The sequence below is a fragment of the Hoplias malabaricus genome, unplaced genomic scaffold (assembly GCF_029633855.1).
Source record: "Hoplias malabaricus isolate fHopMal1 unplaced genomic scaffold, fHopMal1.hap1 H_4, whole genome shotgun sequence".
Taxonomy (NCBI): domain Eukaryota; kingdom Metazoa; phylum Chordata; class Actinopteri; order Characiformes; family Erythrinidae; genus Hoplias; species Hoplias malabaricus.
In genome coordinates, this window is record NW_027101327.1 from 205,442 (window position 1) to 216,965 (window position 11,524).

Sequence of the window (11,524 nt, forward strand, 5' to 3'; positions counted from 1 at the left end):
ATTTGTTCTGATCTTGGGGATAATGTTGTATCCAAAGGTACGTGTGAGTTTTGTAAAGATGGTGATTTGGATGTTAGCGGTCATGAATGTAGCGTATTAATACTATCATTTTTAGTACGACAGAAGTTACTGAGAAATGGCAAGTGTAGGGGAATGTTTGCATTTTAAATTACAATTATATTTTGCACAAAAATGCATTAAAATGTCCTTGTACACCTAATAAAAGGAAAATGTGCATTTATGTGCCACTTCATAGCAAATGTATCATAAAATATACACATAATGATTAGAATATGAAAATGAGTGGGCAGTGGCTTTAAGTAGAACAGGACAAAAAAAGTGATCATGATTTGCATGCATATTTATATTTTTGACAGGACTCATCTTTGCCTGAAATTGAAACAGATCAAGGAAAGTGCATACAGAAAGCTGTCAATACAGAGTGTGAAACAAATATAAATCAGTCATAGCCTGACACAGACTTAATGACCAAAAAATGTAATTACATTATTTCATATTAATAATGCAGCAAGATGAAAGAAATGAATTTTCTTCTAAGATTTCTAAGACACATTAATATAAGAAGAAATGAAATATGCGTGACATATAAAATAAAATTAAATTTGTCACACATTTTTGCACAGTTTCTCTTTTTGCAAAGCACTGGGATCAGCACATGTTCAGCAACACTTTCTTTCTTTTAACATGCTTGTCACGTAGGTCAAACAAGTCTATCCCACACTCTCTGGGTTTTCAAGATAAGACACAAACATGTAGAACTCTATTGTAAGCTGGGAATTACATTATCTACCTTTTTATCGCTAAACGATAAAAGCCACAGCACTTTGTTATGGGACTGAGTTGGAGAGAATTCCATAACACTTTCGTTTCACAATTTGAGAGCAGTGCTGAGCTCAGGCAAGTGTTGAGCTAGTTCCCACATTTCATACTGACTAGGACTGGTCATTTTCAGGGTAGCTGAAATTCATGGCCAGGGTCTTTTGTAGCTCTAATCATAGAGAAAGCCCCCCCAGGCTTTTCTTAACAGAAACATTAGTTATGGACTGGCTTGGAACACCTGCTTTTCGGGTTCCGGCGCTGGCAAAACAGGGCTCAATAATTCATGTCATGCTGGTGCTGAGTGGAGTGGCTCAGACCAGGAAGGATATTTAATAGACTTTTCTTTAGTTTTCTTAAATCTTTTTTTTTTGTCTTCTTTAATGTCTGGAAACTGAAAATGGCTCCATCCTTGTCTTTTGTCTACTTGACTACTGAAAATGTCCCACCACGCAATGCCCAATGGTGGTCTTTGGGGGTCCTAACTTAGCTATGTATATGAGCAGATGGACTACAATATGTTATACACTTAACAATCACTGATTTAGGAACACCTACCTTGTATCGATGTTCACTGTCCATTTTATCAGCGCCGCTGACCACTCAGGAGCACTTTGCAGTTCTACAATTACAGACTGTAGTTCACCTGTTTCTCTGCATACTTGTTCCCCATTTTACCCCTGCCTTTCAATGGTCAGGAACCCCACAGAGCAGGTATGATGTGGTGGTGGATCATTCTTAGTGTAACTCTGTTGGTGTGTGATGTGCTGGTATGAGTGGATCAGACACAGCAGTGCTGCTGGAGTTTTTAAACCCTGTGTCCACCCACTGTCCACTCTGTGAGACACTCCTACCTCATTGGTCCACCTTGTAGATGGGTAGGACCCCATGTACCCCATCTACCTATATGTAGATAAAGTCAGAGACAGTAGAGCTCATCTGGTGCTGCACAGCGTATGTTGGTCGTCATCTAGTCCTTCATCAGTTACACAGGACGCTGTCAGCTGGATGATCTTTTTGTAAGTCGCTTTGAATAAAAGCATCTGCCAAATGCATAAATGTAAATGTAAATGTTTTTGGTCCATGGATTATTCTAAGTCCAGCAGAGACACTGAGGGATTTAAAAAACTCCAGCAGCACTGCTGTGTCTGATCCACACGTCTTTGTTGAGAAATAGTTGTTGTTTTTTTTGCACTGTTTGACATTTCTCTTATGCAATTTGGCACAAAGTTTTAAGTCACAACCCATCTTTGCTTGCCTTTGGTGGATGCAATATCTCATACCAGTGTAACCGGTTATTTAACTCTTATCTCAATATCTTGTGTGCTTTGCTGCCATCAGACTTGTTTTAAAATCAGAAAATTTAATCAATTTGTTCAGTGAACACACAAGAAATTTTATTGGAACACTTTTCATTTTGCTTTTGTCAATTAATTTAATGGTCAATAAAATTAGTAAATCACTGATTTTTCTCATAATTGTTGGAAATGAGGTTTTTAAAGCCTTTTATCCTTTGTTTATAAATGTGTTTTTTTTTTAAACGTTATTTGAATGGGTTTGTATTATGGTGCTACTGTAGCCAATTAGATAGTCACAATTACAGCCAAACACTAATAAAAGGTTACCATGTTGATGTATTCGCACACTGCAGCACGGTTTGCCTGGTCAGGCCTGCAGCCGCAATCTATAATGCAATGTACAGTTCCACCCAGAAATCCATAGAGGCTTCAGTCTCTTAATACGGCCCGTGCCTAATGAAGGATTAGTACGCCTATTCTCTCTGCTTTTCTGAGAGGTGAGACGGCAGTGTTAGGCCCATCTGTGCAATCAATAGAACAGTATGTCATCTCTGTTAGCAGCTTTTACAAAGAGCCATTGTGACAAGACTAAAGACTACAGTGTGTCAGAGTAGTGAGAGAGAGAAAGCAAGTGTCAGTGACTATGAGTAGAAGAAGGGAGGGAAAGCGAGCATGCATATCTCTCTCTCTCTCTCTCTCTCTCTCTCTCTCTCTGTCTGTCTGTCTTCCCCCCCTTGCCCTCTTGGATTGCCTCACGCAAAATCCCATTATACTAACTTTCCTCAAGCCTCATTTGCAAGCCTGCCGTCCGCTTGACTTACAACATGCCTTCACAGCTCACACTGGCATCCTGTAATTACAGAACGGCAGTTAACCTAGCCATTAGCTACAGAATCACTCTCTGTGAGGAGGAAAGGGTGGGATCAAGAGATAAGGTTTACAGTTCCTCCCCAATGATTTCTATAGAAACATCCTCTGGCATGTCTCAGCAGTAATGCTCATTGTTTTTTGTTTTTTTTGTTTAACCAGGCTCTAAGGCACGCTTCCTGACTTGGAGGCAACAGGAAGCGTAAACCTATGAGGAAAATCCAGGAGGCATTAGCGAAGCCCTCACAGTGAAGTTCGTCAACTTCTCCAAGTCTGGAGGGAGACACCAGAGCGGCGGACTTTACCGAGACACCACAGTGACCTGCTGACATGCTGTAACTGGCGGCCCACCGCAAGCGCCCCACCTCCTCCACATGCGGCCGTGGACGGGCTCGTGGCGCTGGATCACGCTGGTGCTGCTGGCATGGGGCACCCTGCTCTTTTACATCGGTGGGCACCTGGTGCGCGACAGCGAGCATCCAGAGCGCTCCAGCCGCGAGCTCTCCAAGATCCTGGCCAAGCTGGAGCGGCTCAAGCAGCAAAACGAGGACCTCAGACGAATGGCCGAGACTCTCAGGTCAGTACCGGAGATGGGAGTGGGTCTACTAGGGAGGAACGGTTTGGTAGAAATGTTTAATGCAGTTTTTTGCTGCCCATCCTGCCGGGCCGGCCTAGAATAGGCATTTGCACTTCCTGACTGACACCTAATGTTGAAACGTTCATGCGCGAGTAGGAACTGTTAATTCAGCCGTATTTCACAGAGAGAACTTAAGATGGTGCCACAGCGGTGTCTGTTGTTACTTCAGCCATATTTTACATATTTTTCAGTTCTTGAACTAAAGTTAGAACCATTCGGCGGTGACCAGAGGTCATCTTTCCCCTGGACAAGTACTCTTTTTGGGACCTAAAATATGTGTGTTCAAGGGGTCAGAGAGTTGAGAGCTGAACTGGGACACACTCGCGCCTCTTCAGCGCTGTTGGTCCACCATCCACCGCGGTGCAGCTCAGTGTTTTACTGGAGCCTCGAGCAGAAATGTGTTGAATGTTGTTGAGGTAATGTTTATCATAGGCTCTTCTTTATGTTTGGAGAATGTTTCTGTCACCCAGCCTTTTATTTTCTACTATATATTTAACAAACAGAAAATCATCTTGTCTGTCCCTATAACGGCACGAATACACGTCTTCTAACGACACATCTCACCCTTGACTTTGTGACGAGTAAATTCCATCTGCACAGCTTTTTTTTTTTTAACTTTACACGAAAACGGACAAAATCTCCGGATTATTAAAGTGTTATTCAAAACAAACGGCTGTGAATTTGTTACAGCACCGTTTTATCAGTCAGACCCTTATAAAAATGTAAGTCAGTAATAAATAACTTGTTCCCAGCGATGCCCTGTTCCTTTATCAAGTGTAGATTACACTGTTGATAAAATGCTAAGGTGCTTGGTTTTAGAAATGTTCAAAAACTTAAATGTTAAAATGTTATCTTGTTTTCTGGTAAACGAGTTGCTTTAATGTCATCTCAACACAGTGCCTCTGTTTTGTAACGTGGTATGAACAGAAAATAACAGGCTTTCCATGACCATACACACACTGTCAGCAAGTGACAAGATAAACTATTTTTATAGTTTGTTATTATTTGTTATTATTGTAAACAAAGACATTGATATGAAGCACCAAAGCTCCTCCAGAACTTCCAATGACAACGGTATGTATTTTGGGCATTTCTTGTTTTTTAAATGCCAGAAACACCTCTGTGACAATAGCTATGTGGCTAATGGGGTTCCAGCTAAACTAGGCTTGCCTAGTCTCTTTGTTTTGACTAATATTACAGTTGCGATTTAAATTATGATTGTTATCTATAAATCAATATCCAGACCCTATTCTTTTTTTGCCAAGGCATAATAATCACTGTCATTGTCACTGTGAGCATAACGTTGTGTGAAGGGTTTTTCTGAGCGATGGCGCTGTGCAGTTCAGCTCAGCACAGCCCGACAGTGCACACTCAAACATGTGCTGATGATAAAAAACCCACTTTTGCAAGAACAAATTTCACCAGCTGGTGTTGGAGGATCAGAAATGTTCAAAGATAACCCTTATCTTATTTTGCTTCTATGCTGTTTAGGAGTATATCTGGCCAGTTAATTGTACCTTGTGGTTTATAACACACCACACCAGATGATTTTCCAGTGAACCGAGGCTCAAATCACACATATTTAGAGATAAAGTCTCATACCTGTGAGCACAAAGACAACTGAAGGGTCTCCTGAGTATTTTTGCTTTAGTTTGCTTTCACCTTCGTTTCTCTCTCTTTTAACGCTAAACTCACACTGCGGTGGGTTACTGGACTTGTGTTTTTATCCATCCATCCATTATCTGTAACCGCTTATCCAATTTAGGGTCGCGGGGGTCCAGAGCCTACCTGGAATCATCGGGCGCAAGGCGGGAATACACCCTGGAGGGGACGCCAGTCCTTCACAGGGCAACACAGACACACACACATTCACTCACACCTACGGACACTTTCGAGTCGCCAATCCACCTGCAACGTGTGTTTTTGGACTGTGGGAGGAAACCGGAGCACCCGGAGGAAACCCACGCGGACACGGGGAGAACACACCAACTCCTCACAGACAGTCACCCGGAGCTGGAATCGAACCCACAACCTCCAGGCCCCTGGAGCTGTGTGACTGCGACACTACCTGCTGCTCCACCTTGCCGCCCTTGTGTTTTTATCACCCACCCATTTTCAGAGTGTGACAGCTCCATGATGAGCAGTGAGCTCCCACAATGCCCCCTCCCTGTGGCTCTCTTAAATGCACACGAATTAACTCTTTTGGCTTTGCACTTAAATTAGTCAGACACAGAACAGTAATTTGATACCCCACACACGTCATAATTTTAAAGTACTGCAATATAGGGTATTACGATTATATTGCTCAACCCTAACCTACTGCCAAGCTTATTCTACTGAAAAACCACTTAATCGACCAATGACTTCTTTTGTAAATTTTTCGCTTTACAGCTTTAATTTAGGATGATAATTTAATTTATTCTCTACCTTCTTCAAAAACGGCTCTACTAATATAATATTGTTTCTGCTTTTCTGACTATGATGACTGTGACACTGTACCGTAGGGAAGTTTGAATATAGGTCAAATAAGGCTATATTTACAGATACAAATTAAATTTTACATTTATTTGTAAATGGACATAAAAGTGATTACCATGCCTTACGTGTACAGAAATATACGTTGTCTTATATTGCTCCTTTCTCTTTATTGTCATGTCATATATTACTTTTTAAGACTGAAAACTGTCATTCAGTGTTACGCCCTGTTTTACAACTGTTCTAAGGCAGTTCTGATGCAGGATAAACAGAACAGGATGTATTTGACAGATGGCCATTCAGATTAACCAACATCAGTGATGAATGAATCAGCAGAAATGGCCCCAAAATGCTAGAAAATCATTGTCCATTGTGTTCGCTTTGTAGTTCTACAATTACAGGCTGTAATCCACCTGTTTCTCTGCATACTTTCTTTTTCCCCCACTCGATTAATAATGTAATCAGGACAGTAAAGTTAAAATGCTCAAAGTTTATTTGTATTTTGGGAGAGAGAGTTTTTAATATTTTAATACATATTTCAGCATAAATAAAATGTAATCCACATAAAGCTGCTAGTGTGACCCTAGACTCCGTACAAAGAGTGAACGGTGGGAGGAAGTTGTGGTTCAATTTAGTTAATGAGTAAACGCATTTGGTAAATTGGTAAACACATTAATTTTGACAGCACAGTGCTAAGCCCAGATTAGCAATGACTGGGGCTCTGTTCTCCCATTACAGGTCAGTGGAGCACCACAATAATTTTGAAGTCGTGTTCCTTTTAATTTGCCAAGTAAAAGGTTCTGGGAGAGTGCGAACATGAAACACAACAAAGCTCGGACACAAGCTTGAATTGTGAAACTTGCAGCTCACAGCTCAGACAAAACACCTACATATTCCAGCTTCAACAGCTTTATAAGAGATACAATTGTGGATTAAGCCAGGCACAAGAGGGGAAAAAGCAAAGTGCAGAACTTCTCAAAGCGTGTGTGTGTGTGAGACAGATGGCAAGTGTGAGAGTTAGTTTGGGATTTAATCCAGATTTCAACATAAAAATAATGTAATCTAGTTTTGACTTCAGCAGTAGAAACACCTTGTTTACATTGCTAAATAAATCCACTAAGTCACCACTACAATCTGTAAATGATTGTATTTGGAAGTTGTGACCAAATTTGGTTAAATAATTTGATGTGTGTGTGTGTATTATTTATATATATTTTAACAACCGTGTCTCTAGGTTGATTTTAACTGTCCAATAATATAAATAGGAGAATATCAATATAGTTTAGTCTTCATTAGTGCATCTCTGTTTCTAATGAGTGCCATAGAGGCAGGTAGTCGCAGTCACACGCACACACAGCTCCAGGGACCTGAAGGTTGTGGGTTCAAGTCCCGCACCGGGTGACTGTTTGGTGTGTTCTCCCTGTGTCCGCATGGGTTTCCTCCGGGTGCTCCGGTTTCCTCCCATGGTCCAAAAACACACTTTGGTAGGTGCATTAGTGAAAAATGTCCATAGGTGTGAGTAAATGTGTGAGTGAGTGTCGCCCTGTGAAGGACTGGCACCCCCTCCTGGGTGTGTTTTTGCCTTGTGCTCAGTGATTCTGGCTAGGATCCGGACCCACCGCGACCCTGAACTGGATAAGCGGTTCAGGGTACTGAGAAAAGGAAATAATAGCCAAAATAGTAAATAAAAATCAGACACAGAATCTGCTAAGATTCTTAAAATAATGTACTGGTCACCCCTAGAGCTCAGACCTGATCATTATTAAATATGTTTGGGATTATGGCTCTCTGACAGACAGACATTTCTGCCTGTACACTAAAGCATTCCTTTGCCAGTCAAATCTTGATGATAACAGAGTCTGCCAGAGTCTTTATATAATCCACTAAGGCAAACACACTTATCATGATGTCTTCTCAATTTCAAAAGGAAGGAACTGGGCATAAGTGTGTGTGTTTGTGTGTGATGTGTGTGTTTTGCAATAGGGAAATAGAACAGGGTACATTATCAGTGAGGTGAATGGGCAACATTGTTTTCTCTTATAGTTTGAGCCACAGGTTTATAGGAAAATTGTCACACACAAAAGTAATGCTTTTTGCAGTGGGTAAATGAAGGCATTTTCACCTTGTTAAAGTGAATAAGGTTTTTTTGGGCATTTCTACTACAAAGCAGCACAGTTAAGTGCTGAATTAACTTAAGATATATGGAGGACCAAAAATGACTTTAATGAATGAATATATAAATAAATTCATAATATTAAAATCAAATAATTCATAGTATTTATGAATTTAAAAAAATGTATAAATTCAGAAGTAGCCCAAATAAGAAGTAGCTGCATAAGATTCGAGACATTTATTTAAGAATGTCGTTTTTCATGACAAAAATATATGTATTAATTTCTTTGTTTATATATTAAAACAACTGTGTGTTTCACTTTTGGCCCTTCATATAAGTACTGACCAATCATTCATTCATGCGTTAAATACCAGTAAAAACAGCGGTTAATTTTAAAGCCATTATTTATTTAAGAGACACCGCTGATGATCATACATAAGGAACTCCAAAAGAAAATGAGTCTCCAGTCTTGTACTGTCTGAAGGTATTGTCATTGGTCTCAAAGGTTGCTAACACAAGCCCTGACTTCAACATCATTGAATATGTTGTCACTTGAAACATGAGAAGCACAAAATGCAACAAGCTTTTAAGATTGTATCAAGATCCCTTGCTTATGCTTATTTCTTCAAAAACGAGAAAGGGCATCTGAAAGCTGTAGTAGGTGCTTTGTATAGAATAGTGGATAACACTAATGGCGTTCCCACAACATACCTGGGTTTAATACCCAGCTTGGGCATGGGAACACCACATTATACCTGAAAGAGCCTTTGGCAAGTTACCTAACCCTACCAGTGTCTGTCAAATGCTGTGAAGGTCATAAAAGTATACATACAGGATGAGTCAAAAGTCGCAGGACACCCTTTTATCTGAATAACCCAGTCTGGAATACCCAAACCCGGAATCACTGGGCACAAGGCAGGATCAAACCCTGGAGGGGGGCGCCAGTCCTTCACAGGGCGACACATTCACTCTCACACTCGCACCTATAGACACTTTTGAGTTGCTAATCCAGCTACCAACGTGTTGTTTTTGGACCATGGGAGGAAACCAGAGCACCCTGAGGAAACCCAATGGGAGAACACACTCCTCACAGACAGTCACCCGGAGTGGGACTTGAACCCACTACCTCCAGGTCCCTGGAGCTGTGTGACTGCGACACACACACATACACATATATAGTATGCTGATTGGCTTGAAGTCATAGATGTGATTTGGATGATCAGAGGATTAGAGAGACTGATCTAATTAAACCAGGGTCATGAATATAAACATATAAACCTGATTTACACTCTTCCAGTCTCTTATCAGAAAGTCTGTGTTCTTCTCGTGTTTACTGCTTCAACTACAGGGTTGGTGCTTTTCCAGTACATCCTGTTTTGAGAAATTTCTTTCTAGTTGTCAATGTAGATGTGAACTCAACTGTGATTCGCTCTGTAGTCCTGCAGAGTTCATTTTGCACAGTTGAGGAATATTTGCCTCGATTTCAGAGTCTGTTCTCGTCTGGCAGAGTGGAGTAGAATGCTAATTACAGTGATACCACTGATGCTGAACTCCACCTCTGGGCTAATGTTGCTGCGTCTACTCATTTCAGGATTTTTAAGTAGTATTAAACTTGCGCTTTCATGGAAATGAAATGAAATTAAATGCTTTCATAATCAAGTTAATTTTTTTTGTTTCAATTTTGTCAGAGTATTTTGACAGTAACAAACCAGATTAACAGATGCACACATTTATTACACAAAATACAGGTTACATATACAGTACCAGTCCAAGGCTTGCACACACGTTCTCATTAGTCATTGGTGGAATAGGGCTAGTCACTGTATAGAACTGTGTACCAGCCCCTACCTCTGCACAACCCAAGTTATGGTCTCAAACACATTAAGAAGGTGAGCAGTTCTACAAATTAACCCTTGACGAGGCCACAGCTGTTCACTGAAAACCATTCCAGGTGACGACCTCATGAAGCTGATTGAGAGAATGCAGAGAGTGTGCAAAGCTGTCATCAAAGTAAAAGGGGGCTACTTTGAAGAATCTAAGGTATAAAACATATCCTGGTTTGTTTGTTTACTACATAATTCCATACGTGTTCCTTCATAGTTTTAATGTCTTCCATCTTCATTTACAATGTAGAAAATAATAAAAAACAAAGAAAACCATTGAATGAGATGTCAGAGATGTGGAAAATGGCCCAAAACAAAGGAAACCCTCCCTAAGTGTGTCTGTCCAAATATATATAACAATTTAATAAACTTACACCAGAAATATGATTAGAACCTGAATACGAATAAAAAAAAAAAAAAGAAAATAACTTGAACAGAGTTTCACGTTTTAATCACTGTCATTCATTAGGAGAATTTAATTTGTCCCAAATATTTTATACTTTGCTTGAAAAGCTGACACTTGGTGCTGGAACATTTCTGTGAGGACACCTACCTTGTAGGTGCAAAGTCAGAGAGCTCATCTGTAATGTAATAATGTAATGTGCAATTATTTGTCATAGTACAACGTACCACAAAATTTGTCTTCTGCATTTAGCCCATCTGTGGCAGTGAACACACACTAGTGCACTAGGGGTTGTGAACACACACCCAGAGCGGCGAGCAGTCATCCCCGGCGTCCGGGGAGCAGTTGTGGGTTCGGTGCCTTGCTCGAGGGCTCTTCAGCCGTGGATGTTCCTGCCAGTAACCTTCCAGTACCAAGCCTGGTCTCTTACCATTAGGCCACGGCTACCCTCACCTGTTCCAGCACATTGTTTTGTCGTAGTGCTTGTAGGATTTTAATATTATCATTTTTTATAACAGTATAAAAGTAGTCCAGTTTAAGTTGATTAATTGTGGCACCTTTGTGCAGGAGTGAAAGCTCATAGAGCGCTCAGGAGTTGGTGTGTTGTGTTCCAGATGCTGTTTTTCAGAGTCAGTCTTCAGTTCAGTCGCCTTGAACCTGTTAAGACTGAACAAGCTGCCATCTGAACTGCACAGGCGTGACATCCCCTGTGGTCCTTTTCTGACCAGCAAGGCTGACCACAGCAGTGAAGCTGGCAAACTGGACGAATGCAATGCTACAAACCTGCTGGACACTGCTGTAAATCACTGTAGCTGACATGTGTTGTTATTTTTTCCCCGTCTGGTTTACTGGTAGCCAGTTAACAGTGTAGCAGTGTAGCACCCTCTCTCTCTCTCTCTCTCTCTCTCTCTCTATCTCTCTCTCTCTCTCTCTCTCCTGTCAGACGACAACAGCACTAGTCCTGGAGGGCAGAGGCTTCTTGTGATGCACATGAGGCCCCGCTGCTGACAT

At 40.9% G+C, this 11,524-nt stretch overlaps 1 protein-coding gene across 1 annotated transcript in view; it reads left to right on the forward strand.

Annotated features, from left to right (window-relative positions):
* Positions 1–11,311, forward strand: part of LOC136686064 (alpha-(1,6)-fucosyltransferase-like) — a gene marked incomplete at its 3' end in the record, with an annotated part of 86,208 nt that extends 74,897 nt beyond the window's left edge. The window contains exons 3-4 of the mRNA XM_066659551.1: positions 3,165–3,579; positions 11,128–11,311. Of these exons, the coding sequence (XP_066515648.1) occupies positions 3,377–3,579; positions 11,128–11,311 (387 nt within the window). The remainder of the gene's footprint in view (positions 1–3,164; positions 3,580–11,127) is intronic.
* Between the last annotated feature and the right edge of the window lie 213 nt (positions 11,312–11,524).